We start from the raw sequence: 20330 nt of genomic DNA, 5'->3' as shown, positions 1-20330 counted from the left end.
CAAAATTACAAAAATTCAAATTAATGTGTTTGTTTGAAAAGGCTTCTATCTGCTTGTTTCTGTAGATTTCTTATAAATGAACCAAAACCAGCTATATGGATATTTAAACAACATTCAAAGGGAAAATAATCTAGATTTAAGTCATTAACTAATAACTGGGGAAGTTCTGTGGTGATATGCTTTAGTTATTTTGTTTATCCTACTCATCTGCAATGCCTTGCATTAAATGTATGAAAATCATTTTAATTACTAATGCCTAATCTGGTCTCTTGCTGTCCTTAAGGACAGAGTGAATCTGCGCAGCGCTGAATTAAGCCCTTGGTTATGCTTGTTCAGGTATGTTCTATTAGAGTCAGGGCTAAACTTGTTTGTCAAGAAAGTGGATCTCACGAGCCAGATTTGAGTGAGGCTGTGTAAGCTAAACTTTAGCTAACTTATTACATGGTAGCTCAGGAGTTACAAGCAAGACATATAACTCATATTTTGCTTTTATCTTTTGGATAATAAGCTGTAAATTTGAGTCAATGGTAGCTTAATATTTTTAACATTACTCACTGCACACCCAGACAAAAACAAGTGAAATAGAGGGGCTTCACTTCTGCGGTTCTCTGCCTGTGCTGTGCCTGTCTGCGATGTGCCATGTGTGCTTCATCATAAACACTGACTGACTGCTGTGCGCACCTGCGCAGGGCCGTGAAGGGAGAAAGGCAGCGGATTTTGACAGTCTTTTTAAATGTCCCGACCTGATATTCAGATTTTTTTAAGCTGTGCGCAAACATAAACACGCACACTTATGGTTATATTCATAAAAAAATCCCCATAAAAAAGGGGCACCTCTTCTCAAGGAAGCAGAAGCTATGTCTATGTGTGCACGTGCATGGATGCAATGTTTGTCTTCTAACAACACATTTGTATCATTTTGTTGCCATGACAACCTGTAGAAGCGGTCACAGAACAAGCCAACTGTCTCAGGTGATTGGCTGTCCCAATTGACCCGATGCGTGATTGGCTGAGTAGTCTCGGCCCATCCAGGCAACTGATGTTCACACTTGCGTGTAACTACAGCACTATGAACTTTTTGATGCGCCTGTTCCCTGCATGTGGGCATTTCTGCAGCGAGGTGGCTGTCTGTTTGATCCCGCCAGGGTGCTGACAGGCACTGTATGTTTACAGCCTGCGGGCAGATAGCGTGGTCATCGACAAAAATACAACACGGGAGACAACAGCACACACAGCTGGGGAATGTGGCTCTTTCAAGTGTCAAATACGATTATAAAACGTCAAGTCAAATTAGTACCGATGGATCTATTTTCTTTGTGTTTGTCTGACAGGTATAACTGTGATGATGAACCTATGTGAGGAAGTCGATGTCTATGAGTACATCCCTTCTGTAAGGCAAAGCAGTCTGTGCCATTATCATGAGACGTATGAAGACGATGGCTGCACCTACGGGGCGTACCACCCTCTGATTTACGAGAAGATGCTCATCAAGCGCATGGGCACAGCTTCTGAACACGACCTCAGGAAAAAGGGAAAGGTCACTCTGCCAGGTTTCTCCAAGATTACATGTCCAACGTGATGATTAGACTCACTAGTGCAGTACATTCACATGGCATCCCATTGAATGTATTTCTGCACTATTTTATTTCATTTTGTCAAACATTTTCTGTACTGTAAGCACTGTTTTCAGATTAATAAATGGAGAGGCTTAGTGTATCCGGATAAAACACTTAAAAATTAATTCAGACACTTTATCCACTCACGGGACATGACTTTCCAAAAGGAAAATTCCCATTTTCCGGATGGGAATTATCCACTTTAAAGCTTGTTCATCTGCATTATATAATTAATTGGTAATCTGATTAAATAATTTGCAATTACTCACTGCCTTTAAAAGTTTAGTATAATTAGCTTGCTTAATCATATTTCAACAAACAAGAATAATCGTAAAATCATGAAAACTAAAAAGGATTTTCAAAATAAAAATGTTATAAAGAAAAAGTGAATATATGCATATAAGCTTACTGTGTGCTAAACCTAAACCTTTAAACAGTAGTGTATTTTTAAAATGAAACTTTTATCTTAAAGTCATGGTAATGGTATTCTAAATGCATATAAATCTGCAATGTAAATGTAATGTATTTGGAAATGAATTTGGATTTTAAATTATTTTCACATAAAAAGATTTAGATTCTAGGTAGATCTAGGTTGGATATCCACAGGGAATTCTGCTGCAGAATTGTTAACTGCACTACGGGTATACTGAATTCCTTCCGCCTTACCTGTTTACTGTGAATATAAAATGTTGGCAGATATATTTTTAAACGATACAATTTTACTGTAATATTTTGACAAAGTAATTTTGTAAGCTGTGCCAATTTTTTTTCTATTTTTATTGTATTGAAAAAAATCTACATTTTAATTGGTTTTGGTATTATTTGTCTTTATATTAACATGTATTTTGTACCTGATGTTTTTATTTCTAACGGCTGGTAAATAGTTTTTATTACTGTGAATGTAGTTTCATACAGTGTAAATAAAGGAAATGAATGAGTATTTGATGAAACAATGTTACATATTATCTATTTCTCAGTGTCTCTCAGTGTATAAGAGCAGTAATTCCTAACACTTCATACCCAATAATTCAGTGCATAATTAAGAAAATTGTTGTCTGACCTGTTTGTTCATAAGGATGTAAATAAGAGGGTTGATGACTGTGCTGCTTTTTGCCAGAATTGAAGGCACCACGCTCGCAATGGGTGTGATGATGCCCTGATGTCCAAACGTAGCCATCATTGCAACTACCCCATATGGCATCCAGCACAAGAGGTAGCACACCACTGTGGTGATGACCATGAATAAAATGTGGTACTCTCTCCGCCTCGCTGCCGTCTTCCTGATGCGGCCCACCTGCAGAGAACATTCACATTGAAATGGATTTCATACTTTTTCCAGCAGATATTTTGAAAGTAGCCATTGATCTCAATGGACTCGGGCTTCACTATAGAGCAAGTCTGCAATCTGGTTAGAAGAACCACTGAGATTTAGTAATGTAATTTATTCCTGGGTAGACTTTATGAAATCTTTGCAATTCTGCATTTGAATAAAGTGCATAAATGATGAAATTTCACATTGGATCCATCATGTCTCCAAAATGTTACCAGTTTGCTGTAAAACGGCAGTCTTAAACAGAATTTACACACACATCCAACAGATTTTTTGTGGGCTCCAAAACTGCCAGGAGGCTATTGATGTGATTTTTTTAATGTCTCTGATCTTACATATATTTGCTTTTGGTGAACTGTTCTGACAAGAGCTGGGTTTATCTTATTTGTAGCATATTAGAAATTTCGTTTTTTAAGCGAACACCAATTGCGGCAGTTTAACCCTTATTTGTAGCATGACCTAGTTTGAAAACTGCCGGTATGAGTCAGTGAGACAATTAATTCTTTCATTCCAAAAAGGATTGGTATTGCATTCCAGGCATATGTAGAGGGTTTCAGGACTGGCCCACCAACTAATCCCGTTTTTTTTGACAATCTACACACAACCTTTAATAGTAATGGATCTTATTACTACCAGTTGGGATTTTGTGGTGGAATTACCTGTTTGACCGCACAAATGAGCCGACTGTAACAGTACACCATTACCAGCACGGGGATTCCCAAGCAGAAAACAAACAGAGAGATTATATAGGAATGTGATTGTGGGGTGTCGGCGGTCCATGTAACCGAACAGCTGGTGCCGGCACCTTCAAGTCCATAGCTACTCCATCCCAGCAGAGGAGGAACTGTCCAGAAGAGTGAGTAAAGCCAGGAGCCTCCAACGGCCAACAGTGGTTTACGGTAGTCTGGGGCCCTCTTGTTGTAGACAGTTAAAGTACTGTAACGATCATACGAAAGGATCGCCAGAGAGATCAATGATACAATACCTGTTAAGAGAGGGAAAGTTAAAATCAGAGAGAAATGGGAACCTATTTAGTTGTCCAGCATTGTTTTTTTTTTGCTATGTTATGTTTTTCTACACAATAAAAAAATCACAGAGACTATGCAAACGCATCCAAAAGTAATCTTTTTTTGTAAATGCTTATTAATTCATGCAAACAAATCACTTTGAAAACAAAGCAATCATTATTGAGTAAATAAGCAATCATGTAGGCTAATGAAATACTTTGTTAAGGTCTGTTTATACTTAATAGATGGCTATATACATCAATTCAATTGAAAAAAAGGAAAAGTTGCCATTGTAGGAAGGAAATTACCTTTAAAAGTCTGCTTTGTTTGCTTTGCAACCCCAGAGAACAACTTAATGTCAAAGCAATAGTATGATTTATGAAATAAATACTGAAAATGACCTCCACACAAAAAAAGGAAACATTACTTTTCTGTTTTCAGAACACTTGGTCTTTAGCGTATAGTTTTTATTCTGATATTATTCAAAGGGGCAAGTGTGGGAATTTTCTGACTGGGACCATTTAATAAGGTCATTCATATTATGTAGAAATAGAGACTTCTTCATCATTCAGAAATTAAAATGCAATGCGGACATCTGTTTACATTGACCAAATATTCAACAGGAATTTAAAACCAGATTTACCATTTTAATTCCTTTAAAAACTTTGGAAAATAAGGTTAGGACAATGTGATAGTTATACACTAGCCATGATTTCACAAAACATTTTAGAAAAATGGTTAACATATGCCTAAAGATACTGTATATTTAATCAACTGAACCAAATTATCTGTTCCCATTTGCTGTTTACATTCTCTTTGTAATTGTTTACATTTACTAAATGTACATGTGAGAGCCAGAATTTTGTTGAAAAGCCGCATAATGACAATACAAATCTATTCTATTCTGTTCTAAATTTGGGATAGTTATGCACATACTGTAGCTACAGAAGGACAGAATGAGTTTCTGTTATTTAGTTCTACTAAATGATCTCTATAGATTTTAAAGAATTTTTTGTTTGTGAATTCAAGTTCTTTTAGTTTAAATGTACCTGATTTGTTAGAGATAGAAATTAGTAGTTGAGCATTTCAATATTTTACTTGTCCCTTTCAAAAGAGAGTTTAAAATGTGATGCAGTAAGTACGGTACCTCATGATCTGATGCAAATCTGTTAACTAAAAAGGGAAGGACAATACACTTTTTGGAGATTTTTTTTAGATGTGGGACATTGCTTACAGGAAAGAGGCTTTATTTTTGCTCCATTAGGATGGACTCGTTAAAGAAAACCTGATATATGCAATATTTTAAATGAATGGAGAAGTTAAAGAATGTTGGTCTTCCCACAAAAAGCTATTGCATAATTTCATAAATAGAATTGAATAAAATATGGGATTGGAGAAATTTAAGTGTGAGTTAATGATGATGGAGAATTCTGTTGGGGCTGTGTCCACGGGGCGCATTTACGCGGCTAAAAATGGCAGAAGCTTGGCTGAAATAGCCGGCGATGATCGTGGGAAAAATGCATAGCACCTGCGCTGAGCACGAAAAAAAAGGCAACTGATGCCTTTTTTTAAAAGCTTGCCGTCTCCGTTGAAAACAATTGAAAAAACACGTCAGCCACAAGTGTAAACGCCTCGGTGGACACAGCCCTTATGGATGAACTATTGATTTATTCACTGTTGGAAATAGCTGCTTTGATGAGCCTAACAATTTTCTGTAGGATCCATCTTCTGTAACAAAGAGTAGAAAAAATAATCATAAAAAATTTACAGCTTAGCTTATGTCACAAAAAGAAATTGAATGACACATAAATTACTCATGTGGCTTTCAAGCTGTCACACGGTAAATGTTTCTTTTAGAGAATATTACTACAGCTATATGGCACGTAAACCCATTAGCGACAGAATCTTTAAAGGAAAGTCGCAATTTGGATCCCTATTTTGTCTTCTCACCTATAGTGGTTTAAAATCAGCTCATGGATGTCTCTGTGAGTGTCTTTTATCTGTTCCCTCATTGTGCACTTATGTCATAAGCAGTCACCACTCTATTAAACTCACCTACACCTCATAACAGTTATCACTAGCCCATCATATAAGCACACACCTCAATGTCAGTCTAGTCTCGCAAGTGAAACAGAGTCTTAACCATTCTGTTACTTACCTTGTGCCCCTAGTCAGTGTGTTTGGACTCCAGTTATCTCCTACCTGAACACTTCTTGAGTAAATTCATCTGTCTCCAGCTCGTTGACAAGTCTCTCCAGCTTCCTCACTGAGGTGTGTGCTCCCACTGATATCCTAGCCTTGCGTTTGCGATCTCAATCACCTGTAAATACAAGGACAGTCGACATTGCTGCTTTGCTATCAGTCATCACAAGTCCCATGGCAACTCCAGGGCCCTACTTCCGTGGAGGTTTGCAACGGATATGTTTCTCCAATGTTCTTCCACCAGTGGTTGGAGTGAACAGTCTCTCTTGACCGTGTATCCACAGGTGTCTCCCTCCATCTGGTAACCAGGGGTGCCGCCAGAAATTCTGGGCCCTATGGAAACCAAATTTCTGGGCAACCTACAAATAGGAAAATAAAAAGGGGGTCTGCTCTCCTGGGCCCTAAATCAGCCTGGGCCCTTAGAATAGTCCTAACCTTCAACCCCTTTACGGCGCCCATGCTGGTAACACTTGTATATTTGTAGTGGTTGATAGATTCTCCAAATCATGTTGTTTAATTCTGCACAACGCACTGCCCACATCCATGGAGAAATCCGATCTCCTCTTCTAGTGTGTTTTCTTGCATTTTGGTATCCCAGAGGACACATTTTCCGAAAATGAACTGTAATTCATTTCAAGGGTGTGGCATGCCTTTTTCTCACTCCTGGGTTTGACTGAGTCCATCCTCAGGTTACCACCCTCAAGTGAATGGACAGACTGAGAGTAAAATCCAGGGCCCAGTCAAATTGATACGGGGGGGGGGGCACGGTGGCTTAGTGGTTAGCACGTTCGCCTCACACCTCCAGGGTTGGGGGTTCGATTCCCGCTTCTGACTTGTGTGTGTGGAGTTTGCATGTTCTCCCCGTGCCTCGGGGGTTTCCTCCGGGTACTCCGGTTTCCTCCCCTGGTCCAAAGACATGCATGGTAGGTTGATTGGCATCTCTGGAAAAATTGTCCGTAGGGTGTGAGTGCGTGAGTGAATGAGTGAGTGTGTGTGCCCTGCGATGGGTTGGCACTCCATCTAGGGTGTATCCTGCCTTGATGCCCGATGACTCCTGAGATAGGCACAGGCTCCCCGTGACCCGAGGTAGTTCGGATAAGCGGTAGAAAATGGAATGGAATGGAAAAAATTTATACGGATTTGGAAATCCCATGTTTTGCTATCCAGGATCAGCTGATCCATTTTACTTTTATGCCAGTTTTTTCAAGGAACATTGGATTGGATCACTGTGATCCAAATACTAAATTTCAGGATTATCAAATCCTGTTTACCAGAGCCTTAAACGGAACCAACAGTGTAGCCTACTGGCTTAGTAAAGAACAACAGGTAGGCAAAATACCGGGTAGGCAAAATGCCACATATAGCCATTGTTGGTTTTAATTGTGAGAAACAGCAATACTGTTATAAACAGAAACATTTTACATTCCTTATTTTGTTATAATGTTAAATAACAAAACAAAACAATACTTTCCAAAAATCCTTTACATGACAGATACCACCTCTTTCCATCTCTGCCTTTAGTATCTCCGTCTGCAGTTTTTTTCTGCTGCAGTTGGGTAAGCATGATTTGTTCTTAACCTAGTTCAATTTGTACTTTTGCTCTTTCGGTTTCCCGTTTCAGAAGCAACTCAAAGCTGTCACCATCGTTTTTTGTAGCTGAGGAACGTTATATGATGTATATATCATCAGTAAACATTGATTTTGTGATCATTCACTTAAAAATAACCTCTCTGATGTTATTTGGTTTGAAAAATCACAACTGAATCCATCCTTCTGATGGGATCAGGATGATCTTAGTTCGGAATCCCTCTTTTATTTTTGAAAAACCCATTTCCAAGATTTGATCCAATCTGCCATCCGAAATCCCACTGGATTACTTTTGAAAAAACTGGGCCCAGGAGATTGGGAGTTTCCTATGAATCTTCTGTCATGGTCACCATGTGGGGAACCAGTTCCTCAGTTGGGCAGAGTATGCACAAACAGCCCTTTGCCAACCCTACTTTCAGCCCCAAAGTAGGTTCCCATGGTCTGCGAATCCTACGGAGGTACCTTTTGTGAACCACTGGTTTCGGGATGGAGAGAGGGTCTGAGATGAAGCTCACCATCAGCTCCATAGGGCCATACACCGCCAAAAGATCTAGGCGAAAGCCCGGCGGGAGGAGACCCCGCAGCACCATCGAGGGTAAAAGCTTTGGCTCTCCACCAGAGACATCAGGATGAAGCTTTTCAGCTGAAAGTTATGGCTCAGATTGGTCCCTTCCCAATCATCCGTTAACCCAGTCATATACTTGCTCAAACTACCCACCTCATATCGCATCCACCCAGCCATTCATGTATCCCTATTGAAACCCTATCACTCACCCCAGTCTGATCTCTCCTCCGAGCCTGGCTAGCCAAAAGAAACCACCTACTCTGTAAAAGAGATCCTAGACTTCCGTCGTTGTGGTGGCAAACTGGAATGCCTCATTGACTGAGAGGGCTAGGGCCCGGAGGAACAATCTTGGGTACCCAGAGATGATATCCTTGACCTGACTCTACTGGCCTCATTACCACCAGTCTCATCCCAGCAGGCCAGCACCACGGGGAAATCAACAGCCACCATGACTGCGTGGTCCTCTGTACTCAGGAGGGGTTGTGGAGGAGGGCTACTTTTACGGATCTGCCAGGCTCCCTCACAACCATCACGAGCACCATCATCCGAATTCTAATTGGACTCACCTGCACCTCATGACAGTCATCACCAGCCCAGCATATAAGCACAAACCTCACGCTTAGTCTGCGCCTGGCCTTGCAAGTGATTCAGACTCTTACCCGTGATGTTACTGACCTTGTATCTCTAGTCAGGCGATTCCAGTTATCTTCTACCTGAACTTTCCTCTAGTATATTCATCAGTCTCCAAGATCTCCCTCCAGCTCCACTCCAAGTCTTTCTCCAGTTACATCACCGAGGTGTGTGCTCCAATGGATATCCTAGTCCTGCTTACAGGATACCCATCACCTGTAAACACAAGGACAGTTTTAACATTCAGTTGAACCCATAAACCTGTAAACTCCACTTACCTGCTGTTTAGAATCATTATTTGTGAAAAAACATCCAGTTTTACTTACCATCTGTTTCCGAGTTGTTCTGTTACACCTTTGTGAAACATTCATTGAAATTAAATTAATTCTCTCCAAATTAAGTAGAGGAAAAAATTATGGATTAAACAAAAATCACTAGTACTTGGTTGCTCCTCCTCTGGCTTTAATGACAGCCTGGATTCTTTGAGGCATGGACTTTACTAATGAAAAACAATATTTTTCATCATTCTGGTTCCAGCTTTCTTGAATGCGTTTGACAGATCAGTTTTGGAAGATGGAGCCTTGAAGTGTCCAAAATGTCAATGTAAGCATGTGCAATCACTGGTGATGTAATGATTGCCAACCCCCTATCCCTTTTCTGACATGCAACCCTATATAGTAAAGTGACTGGTGAAATTGTTCGATTTCTTGATACAGTCTTTATTCGTGGGTTTCATGTGACGTCACACAGCGGTGCAGCCACCATTTGGAGGACCGTACTACAACATGCGTCTACCTTTATAACAGCAAATAAAAGCAATGGGTTCATGTTTTACAATATCCTCGTACGGACCCTGTGAGGTTTCTGTTGGAGGAAAAAAACATGCCCTGCAAATCCGTGGCATCAATTCTTTTCATTCATTCCTTTGGTTAATTTCTGAAATCTGTACCTAAAAATACATTCATAAACTGTGCTCACGCTTTTGATTCCTTACAAATATAATGACACATTTCAGGTCCAGTTTGTTTTGGATTTTTATGATAAAATACACCATTCATTTACTTTACAGAAAGTTATGAAACATTTTTAACAGACTTCAAAGTAAAATCTAAACTAATATCAAAATTAATATCAAGAAAAGTAATAAATACTGTAGGCTAATTATGATTTTTGCCATATTCGCATAGGCCTTTAAGGAAATGTTCTTTGTAAAAGTTTATGTTTTTCTATTGAAAATAAGGCAAAATGCCAATACCATTAAAAACTGTTTTTTATTAATAAACAGGGAATTATTCAAAAAATATGTTTGCTTCTTTACTTAATATTGAGATAATTAATTATGAACATAATAATATACATTAATTGAGTCTAGTTTCTTGAAATTCTCATTTCTATAATACATTTTTATAAATGTAATGTAAGACATAAAAAATTCACGGTAAAAATAAAACGTTTTGCAAAACTGTGGGAACTGTGGGGATGGATGGTGAAAGTGGTAGCACAGTTGTTGTATTTGTTGAACGGATTTAAAAAATGAATGGTACTATTCACAAAAACTGAGGGCACAGTATGGTATGGTTTATTAATCTATGGACAGGATCTGTTTAACAGAGTGAAAGAATTACAAAAACTGTGGACTCGGATCTGATGTCATCATAGAATCTCTATTACGGAGAGGCTGAGCTAGGTCCTCAAGATGGCGCCCATGCCAAAAAGGTCACGTGTCTTGAACCCACGGGTTTGCCTCGCAGATAATAAGTATGGATGACAAGGGACTGATAGTATGAGTTTTTGGCGTGCCTTGTGCCTGTAACCTTGTTTTCTTCTGTTAAGGTGTTAGTGCTGGTTTTCGTTTGGCTTTTCTGTATGCAAATCCCATTTCATTTAGCCGATTTCTCACAGTTCTGTCACAAACACTGACTCTTGTTTCTGTCCATTTGTTTTGTTAGGCATTTTCTATTTTCAATGCATATTGCTTTAAGTTTTCTGTCCTGAGGCTTTGATGTCTTCCTTGTTTTACTTGTATATTACCTTCCCTTTTTCTTACAGTTTGTTGAGGTCCGCTACTGCCAAGTTATTCCATAAATTTTTCTTCAAAATCAAACAATTCCATTTTTTCTTAATTTGGGGAGAAAATTGCCAGGCAGGATGAACATCATCAGGGTTTGGCGATTCCATAATTTTGCAAGGGGTTGGATTTATAAGTAGCCACCTGTACGTGTTTAGGTAAAATTATCATTGTTTCATTCTATAAACTAGTGAAGAAATTTCTCCCAAATTCTACATAAAAATATGTTTTTAGCATTTATTTGCAGAAAACATATCGGTTATGCCTGTAACTTCTGTGAAAGGAACGAGATGTTGTGTCAAAAGTGTATAATTTTGGTCAGTGTATGTAAAAGAAATACAAAATGTTTAATAATGAATTTGAATAAAAAGCAAAGAGTTTTGGCCGGGAAAAAGATCCATGATGTACCTGTGTTTTTTGGCTGAAGATCTGAAGTTCCTCAGACTTAGGCGAGAAGGGATGTGTTATACAATCATTTCCCAAGGTACTAATTCCCAATGTTCCCAAATCACTCCTTACCCGGCTTTACCAGGACAGCATGTTCTAATCTTCAAAGGTCTTTATATCAAGTCTTTCGGCACTAAAGAGGGTCCTCAAAAGAGTCTCAACATGAGTAAAGCTCAAATTGAGATTAACATGGATAATAAGCACCTCTCTCTCTCACACATACAAATAGGTTCACTATCACAGTTAATAAAAGAGAGATATTTCGCTCTTGACAAAACCTTAAATTCCCAAATATTCTGGTTCATTTGGGGCTCTTTACAAAATTGTTCCTAATACTAAACAAACAAAATTCGCTTTTATAACTCAAGTCATTGAACGTAATTCATGTGGGTAGTGTAGTTTTTCAGCATGTGTGTCCCTGCGATTCTTACACTTAAACACCTCAAAAGTAAGTGTATTTTATAACTACATTGTGCCAGCTGTTTTTTCCATGCTGCAAAGTCTAAATTAGATAGAGAACATTTGACACACATTTAAATCACCCAAGAGATGAAACTATGATAATTTACTGAGGCAAATGATTTATATGACCTCATTAATCGTTCTTATTGCAGACTTTAAGAAAAACCTTTTTAGCTGGGATTTTATCAAGCATGAATTAATATCAGTGACATATTCAGAGGACAGGGCAGTTACACATAAAACTGTAGTTTAAAGTTTAACATTTGCTTTGTGGGTGAAGTTTGGGCTATAACTTTTTTAAGTTTTTAAGTTATTTTGTAACTTCCTGTTTCCTGTGTAGTCCGTTGCAATTCTTTTGTTCATTGGTTCCATATTGATTTGCTCCCAGGTGTGTCTTGTTTCCCTGTTTGGTTCTGTCCTATACACACTTTTGTGTCACTTGTCATTTGTCAGTAGTTGTTTCTGTGTTTTGGTTCATGTATGTTCCGAATACTTTTGCCCCTTGTTTCTTTGTTCTTTTATTTTGGTGTAGGCCTACTCTGTTTTGAGTTGATTAAATCTTAACTGCATATGGATCTGCTTCTCGCCTGGTTACTCCTTGTGACATAGTGAAGCATGTCAAACAGTGACTTGCAGGGGTGATTTTAGGTCTGTTATCTGACGCTCAATAGAAATCAAAATAATAATTTATTGTTTTTCAATCAAACTAAAACAAGCAATACTTTAGTATTCATCAACCGAACTATATGAAAGAGCATAACAAAAAAAACATATAAGTATTAATTAAGAATACTGTAATTTTCCGATCAGGGCATAAATTATTAATTTATTCAACTAATGAAAGGCCTTACATTAAACCAGATTATATCACTTTATTTTTCTAGACTAAGACCTGTAACATATCCTATAATTAAACCATACCTTTCTACTTGCTTTTCTATTCATTAAAAAGTATTTTCTAGCACATGATCGATCAATTTGCAACTTTTATAATACAAGTGACATGAAAAAAAACACAGACCACTTAACTTTAAGTCTACTAAATGTCAGCTTCTCGGTCATTATTAACACTGATAAACAGTGCGTGCCTTCATTGTAATTTAATGCCACACCAACAATTACCCATTTTAATAATATAGAAAGTTGCATCATGATTGTTTTATAAAATGTGGAGTGAAACAGTGTGATGATGGGTGAAATGATAAAAACTTCTGCTTAAGTTGTAGAAATTAGGGAGGCCTAAAGCACTTCTGAGAACATTTAACTTTTTCACCAATTAAGATCCTAAAATGTTTCTAATCTTGTATGCCTAAAATGGACTGATGTATACAGGTTTATAATTTTCTATTTAATTACAGTATATGAAATCTATGAAATATCTTCATTTAAAGACTGAGTGTGTGTGGTCCAGATAAGCTCTAAAATGTATGCTAGTACTAATATTTTTTTTAAGCTTGTGGGGAAAATTTTGGTCCCTATGAGAAAAACTGCTCTTAAATCAAACTTATTAATGTTTATATGAAAATGTGATGTTAAGGGGTAGGGGATAGAATAAAGAGTTTGTTTAAAACTCATCATGTCTATGGAAAGTACTTACAATGTATAATGTGCAAGTGTGAGTAAGAAAGAAAGATAGAGAATATACGAGAGACAGGAATCATTCCTGGAATTTCCAGTTTTGCTCAAAATAGACGTTATATGCCTACGTGCAGGACAGTTGAGTTACATTAAAATGTGTAGAAGCCTTTATCTCTAACTAACAGCCCATGACTTGTTTTGGTCTTTTTAATAGACATGTGAAATCTCCATTAGCCAAAGAAACTACAGTAGCTGCAAGAATGAATTTCATGCATATAGGCCTACAATATACAAATGATATTGTCTTGCATTTTTAACCAAAATTTGGGCTGCGTCAATAAGAAAATGTTTATATTATGTATTATATTATGAAATTAAATCTGCTCAGTTTTGTTGCTAACCATGCTCTTTTCAAATCAAGATATTATTGAGTGACTCTGTCATGATTCTGCCTCATCATGCCATGTCTTTCTTGGTTTGGTTAACGGATCATGACAGAACCTCACATTTTGTGTTGAGAGAAGCATATTATTATATTATTGTCTGTCACGACTTAATATGGATTCTCTCCGGTCTCGTCCATAGCCGCCTCTCTCATTCTCTCTTTTAGCTTCCGGCCTGTTTCATTACCCACACCTGCCAATTGTTATCTCTCTTGTTAGTTACCCTTTAAGATGCCCTCGTGTCTATTGTTCTGTGCTCATTCGTACTACGTTGTTCGTCGTGCTACTACCTCGTGAGTCTTGTGAAAATTACCAATTTATCATGTTCCTACCCTGGTAATATTGTTCCTGATCCCGCATGTCTGTTTACCCTGCCTTGTTTAATTTGTGTTCTAGATAGTTCGACGTTGTGTCATGTTTGTTTTTAGTTTGGTTCCTGTCTAATCATAGTCTTGTCATTTTATACCCTCGTTTTATCCCCACCATGGGAAGTGTTTATGTTTCAGTTTTGTATTTGTCTTGTCCGTGTTTTACCCCATTGTGGGTGTTTTGTTTTGTCCCTGTTAATAAAGTATTGTCTTCCCTACCACCGTTGCCCTGCACTTGGGTTTTTCTGCGCGCTGTCACACCCTGGTCGTGACAGTTCCTGACAGAATTGAAAGAGATGTCAATAAACATTTGTTTTAAAGTTCCAGTATATGAAATTTAGATTGCGAAATGCAACCAACGGCTTACCTATCCCTTTCGAAGCACTGCGGTATCTGCACTGGACTAAGATGTCATGTTATTGCTTCTTTGCTAAAGGAGATAACATTTACGGAACACTCTGCAGAGAAGTTTGTCTGCGTATGGCTAAAGAAACACCATGAAGATTCAATGCACGGGAAGATGTGGTGTATGTAGATATAGCTCAAATAAAAACATAACACTTCATTATGTAAAGTCTTTATACACCTCTGAAGACATGTTATGTATATTTTATTTCTGTCAATAGATCCTCCCAAAAAATGACACACTGGACCTTTTAAGGTCTAGAGTGAGATTTATAGCAGTCACTTCGCTTATTTTATTAATTTGCATTATTATTTGCATGGTCTAAAATAAAGCTAAGTATTTCATGCTTGTATTGCAGTATTATAGCAACGCTGTTGAAGGCGTTTGATCTGACAGTAAGATAACAGTTAGGAGTAAGTTAGTAAACGTTTTCTTCCCTTTGTAAAGTCAGGGGAAAACTGGACTATACCGCCGGGTAGACAGCGATGAAAAGGAAACGCGCTTTGTAGAGTTGTTTGTCCGTTTAGAGCTATTGTACAAAACATGGCAGCGAATTCAATGTATGTAGGCTTGCTCTGTAGATAGAAATAGCTTATTCTAATGTCATAAAAACATAACGGTTCATTATGTAAGGTCTTTATACCAGGGGCGCAGATGGGATTTTTTAACTGGGGGATTATTTTTATAGAATGCAAATCACCCATCAAACTTCATGCCTTCTGCTAAATATGTTTTATTTAAACATTTACTTATCTCAGCATACAAATTCTGTCATTATGAACAAAAAAGCAAAGATCCTATGTGCAAAAAAATAAAATAATAATTCTAAAATTAAATTCAACAACAACTAAAACAACATATTTACATAATTAAAAATAAGTATACTGAGTATTAGAAATTCCCTCTAGTGCATCCAAACAAATTTCCTCAGTGAAGGACCCAAAACCATCTCTTCTCCTTTCGTTACCCTGAACATACTGCTTGGCAATTTCTTGTCTGTCCTGTTTGTCAAGCCTCTCTCGGTGAATATGGCACACAGCAATGCCATTGAGTCTTTTTTGTGTTATGGTTGATCGCAACCATGATTTCAATCTGGATAACCCACTAAAACTGTGCTCTGTCTCAGCATATGATATGGGCACCACCATCAACAATCATACTAATGTCTCTACCTGATCAAATAGGCCTCGGTCTTCATGGGGAATTTCTTTCAGAGCATGCACACACATCTGCAGTTGTGCTGATGTTGTACTTGTTTTTAAACATGGCTAATTGGACTTCCAAGTCCTATGTGTGCATGGTGGAACAATGGGCTCTAGAGACAGATTGTCACACCTGTCTTCTGCCTCCTTAAAATTCCCTCAAAGTGTGCAGTTTCAGTCATTTGGACAATCCCAAGATGTGTGCACCCCCCTCTTTGCAGATAACCACCTAGTAAATGATGTATCATCTTCAGCTTTGTATTTTAGAAGCTCCTCAAGATGACCCCCTGATGTTCATGCCCCCTTAAAGCCAATCCCTGCCTCGCCAGAAACATCTCACCCCCTATTATTTTAACTGGTTAGCTCTGTTTCCTGCTGGTTGTGTCCTGACTGTACTGCTCAACTGTGTAGTAACAGGCCTGTTTTCATAGGCAGCAGTTGTAACAGCAACGTTGTGACCCTCTGATTTCTCATGCATGGAACATTTTTCAAGTGCTCATTTCCAGTTTTTAAATCTAGAAATGTCAAAAGCTGGGTCTATACTTTTGGCTTGTGTTGGTTTCCTTATCTTAAAGTATTTAGAGCAGTAAAAACACAGAAACGGCAGATCCTCACCTGAATTGTCTCACTGTATTGCCTGCAGACCAGGAGGTCAATGTTAACATTTTAAATCGTAAAATTTCAGACGACCCTCTATACCAGCGGTTCTCAATCCTGGTCCTCGCAGATCCCCGCTCTGCATATTTTGTGTCTCTCTCTTGTTTAACACACCTGATGTAAATCACCAGCTCGTTAGAAGAGAGCTCAATGAATGAATCGTTCCGATTGACGTGCTGCCTGAACAGTGTTCATTGCTCTCTACTCACTGAAATCGGCTGAAGTTAATTTAAGAACACGAATACAGTGTCCTCACACAGACAAAACCTACTACGCAAGTTTGAAGGGTTATTTAACCGTAATCTTGAGATTTGTGCAGTCATGCTTAGTGCCCTTTGGATGGAACATATACGCCCATTTCAAACTGGAATTATGGCAGAATATCTAGTGATGTTTAGTTAGCAGGGCTCTTAAGGGCATATTGAACAAACCTCCGAAGCGGTAGGAGAGGCATACAAAATATGCAGAGTGGGGGTCCGAGAGGATTGAGAATTGCTCCTTAATACCCCAATAAGATTTAAAAAAAAAATACAACATATTCCAGAGAATTCTGACTAAAACTACTAAATTATTGGTTGGTCATTATTTCACAAGTCTAAGAATAACTCAAAAACTATTTTAAAGTGTAAATTACAAGTTGGTTGCAATTTATAGATTAGAAATAGCTTTTTCAAATAATGTGTTACTAAACTTAACATCCATGTTTTCCATAGCCCTTAATTTCAGAGCAGGCATAAACATGATTTTGTAAACATGAACTATCAGGCGTGAAGATCTATATCCTCCGTATAACAAAAACATGATTTACAGCTATAAGGGCGTGTCAAAAAGGCTATAGGCTTTATTTGTGGCTTGCATTAACCTTGTACAACACTAATTTACTTAATATAATATTTTTTTCATTTTATATGTGGCTAACACATCAGTAAATTTACCTGTCCAGTCAACTTACACAGTACATTCGGTTAGATGAACACTTATTTAGTCGTCCAAGTCCAGATAAAACATCATTTCCTGACAATTTTTTTTATTTATCCAACCATTCTTTTTGTGTTAATTCGCTATTTGCCTCTGTCCACTCACCTAATTGCATAGTCATGCTCTTCACGTTTTGCTGTGTTTGCTAAGTGCAAAAGACTGGCTATACAAAATAAAAAACAAAACTAATCTGCCACATGATCTGAAAAAAATCAACAGGCATAGGATACTTACATCCTATGGTTACATTTTTTTTTGTTTCTTCATTGGCTTATGTGGCAGTTGTGCAGTCCATTTCTTTCAGTTCACCAACTCATCAAAATCACCAGCTCAGCAGAAGATGACATGTGATCACTATTGTTACCTCTACTACAGGCACAATGGAGACAGCTAACAGCTCATCATAGGACCCTAGGGTCAGGAGTTGTAGCAGGCTTGCAGCACACAGAGAGCACAGAGAACGTGAATGTCATTGGCAGCACCATCGTGTGTGTTTATTTACAACAGAACAGGGTATAGTGAGAAGGTGGATTCAAAGTAATGGTGATGGGTAGATTATTATTGTGTATTATTGTATCGCTACTTAGGCTAATGTGAATAGCTGTAACACGGATTTATCCTCATATTTACAGATGTTTGTCGTAGGGAGAGTGAGAGGGGCGGATTGTAATCTGAGGGGGCCTTGTTCCACCCGTCCCCAATGCCATCTGCACGCCTGCTTTATTCACCTCCGAAGAAATAGTTTTGTATATTATATTGCATTTCTGTCAATAGATCCTCGTAAAAATCTCACACTACCCCTTTAAATTTACAAATATGCCCACTTTTCCCACATAAATAATTATGTTTGCGATGTCTGATCATTTGTCACATTTACAGTAGATTTCTTGTCTTGTGATGAGCATGAATACGGTATATCCTTCTCAAATAAGTTAAATGTTACCCTTGTGTTGTTTCATGTACCAGATGTTGCAGTGTGCAGCCTAGCATTAGGATACATGTACAGTAGCTACTGACATTTCTAATTAATACGTATTATTTGGTATTCATTGTTTTAACTATGTATTTTTGTGTACCTTTGATTTCATCTTTCCATAGGATTATTTTGTCATTTAAATTTACATTTACATTTAGGCATTTGGCAGACGCTTTTATCCAAAGCGACTTACATTGCTTTATCCTATACATTTTACATAGGTATTTGCAATCCCCTGTGATCGAACCCACAACCTTGTGTTGTTAACGCAATGCTCTTACCACTGAGCTACTTTTTATTTTTTACAACCTCACGTAATGCATTAATTTGATAGATATTTGATTTGACTTCTAAATCTCTTCTAAACAGAAGCCTATATATAAAGTTATGTATCGTATTTTTGAACATTACATTCCCTTCGACACATTTCTATCATCTTTTAATAGTTCTAGACAATATTTGTTGTTATTAAAGGCAAAAAAGTTGCAAAGTGACAAATATAATGCCATAATATCTTCACATTAGCTTTTTTCCCCCAGAGCTGTCTCTTTATTGAACTCTATCCCTTGGTGATTCCACTGCCCTCATAACCTCTTCACTCTGCTCTCCCCCCTCACTGCACACCTAAGTCTTGTTATTTGCACTACTGGAAAGTTCTGTCTCTACTGGACTGTCTACACATAGCATATATGATAATTTGCACTACCAGCTCATTTGCTCTGCCAACTGTTCATTCTAGTACCTACTGTTTACGCATGCATCTTTCCACTCCAGTACTTTAACTAAATATGCAATAACATCTTCCACTGCACTGTTACTTAGATAGCGTCTGTACACCTTCTTCAGCACTACTCTGCATTGCACTATGCTGTTATAACTGCTATAACTTATCATTGTATATACCCATCTGTAAATTTCCTATTTATAGTAATAGCCACCTGTATATAATATTCATTGTACATGCCCATCTGTAAACTACTTCCATCATACAGTTTTTTCCTGCACCTATGCAACCGCTGTATATCCTGCACTTGCTGAAATTTCGTTGCCTTGTTCTTGTACATGTGAAATAACAGTAGAGTTGAATCTAATCTAATATTAACACTTATTACTTTTCTTAACAATATGCTCCATAGACCATGGGGAATATTTAACAACATCATAATAAACAGCTTACAAATAATCAGTAAATACTTCAGATGTACTAAAACTACTAAAACAAAGGATTACATAAAACATTTAGATACCGACATAATTGTAATCTAAAACAAATGAGGTGCCGAAGAAATCAAATAGAAGTTTAATTCTCTACTCGTTTCATTCATAATGTCTCTACTAATGTAACCTGTGCAGCTTCATTTCTACTGAAATGAGTCCGAAATCCGATGACAATTGCTATAAACCTTTGCAACCTTGTTTTTTTGCTCACTTTACTCACCAAAGCAGGAGTTGACGAAGCCGTACCACATGCACCCGTGTCTCCCCACCAGCCACCGGCCGCGGACACTTGCAGCGAAGCTGAGCGTGGTGCCGAACAGACACACGAGCATGTCACTCACGCTGATATTAAGCAGGAGCATGTTCACGGGAGTCCGCAGAGTTTTGAATTTACAAAAGAGAACAAGAACGACTAAATTGTTCAGGAAACCGAAAATCATTATAGATCCCAAAATAACGGCGACCACATTGTGCCCCGTCCGTGACAGTCGCTCAGCAGGAGTGTCGCTCCACTCCAGATGCTGCGGAGACAGTAAGTCCTCATCGGTCCCGTTAGAAGAAGAATTTAGATGAGCCCCTTCATAAAACAT

At 38.0% G+C, this 20330-nt stretch overlaps 2 protein-coding genes across 9 annotated transcripts in view; one reads left to right on the top strand and one right to left on the bottom strand.

The window, feature by feature from the left end:
- The window catches only part of st6gal2b (ST6 beta-galactosamide alpha-2,6-sialyltranferase 2b), a 20504-nt gene extending 17461 nt beyond the window's left edge, over positions 1-3043 (top strand). For all 8 annotated transcript variants that reach the window (XM_056750555.1, XM_056750561.1, XM_056750560.1 and 5 more), the window contains one exon: positions 1332-3043. In XM_056750555.1, coding sequence (XP_056606533.1) covers positions 1332-1579 — 248 coding nt within the window. In that variant the 3' untranslated portion in view covers positions 1580-3043. The remainder of the gene's footprint in view (positions 1-1331) is intronic.
- The window catches only part of tmtops2a (teleost multiple tissue opsin 2a), a 25078-nt gene extending 4748 nt beyond the window's left edge, over positions 1-20330 (bottom strand). Inside the window, exons 1-3 of the mRNA XM_056750563.1 lie at positions 19961-20330; positions 3606-3931; positions 2677-2910 (exon numbers count right to left, since the gene is read on the bottom strand). Coding sequence (XP_056606541.1) covers positions 2677-2910; positions 3606-3931; positions 19961-20330 — 930 coding nt within the window. The remainder of the gene's footprint in view (positions 1-2676; positions 2911-3605; positions 3932-19960) is intronic.

Source organism: Triplophysa dalaica, chromosome 6, assembly GCF_015846415.1.
Source record: "Triplophysa dalaica isolate WHDGS20190420 chromosome 6, ASM1584641v1, whole genome shotgun sequence".
NCBI classification, from domain to species: domain Eukaryota; kingdom Metazoa; phylum Chordata; class Actinopteri; order Cypriniformes; family Nemacheilidae; genus Triplophysa; species Triplophysa dalaica.
The sequence above is the reverse complement of the archived record's forward strand: the minus strand, read 5'-3'. Positions and strand labels throughout refer to the sequence as shown.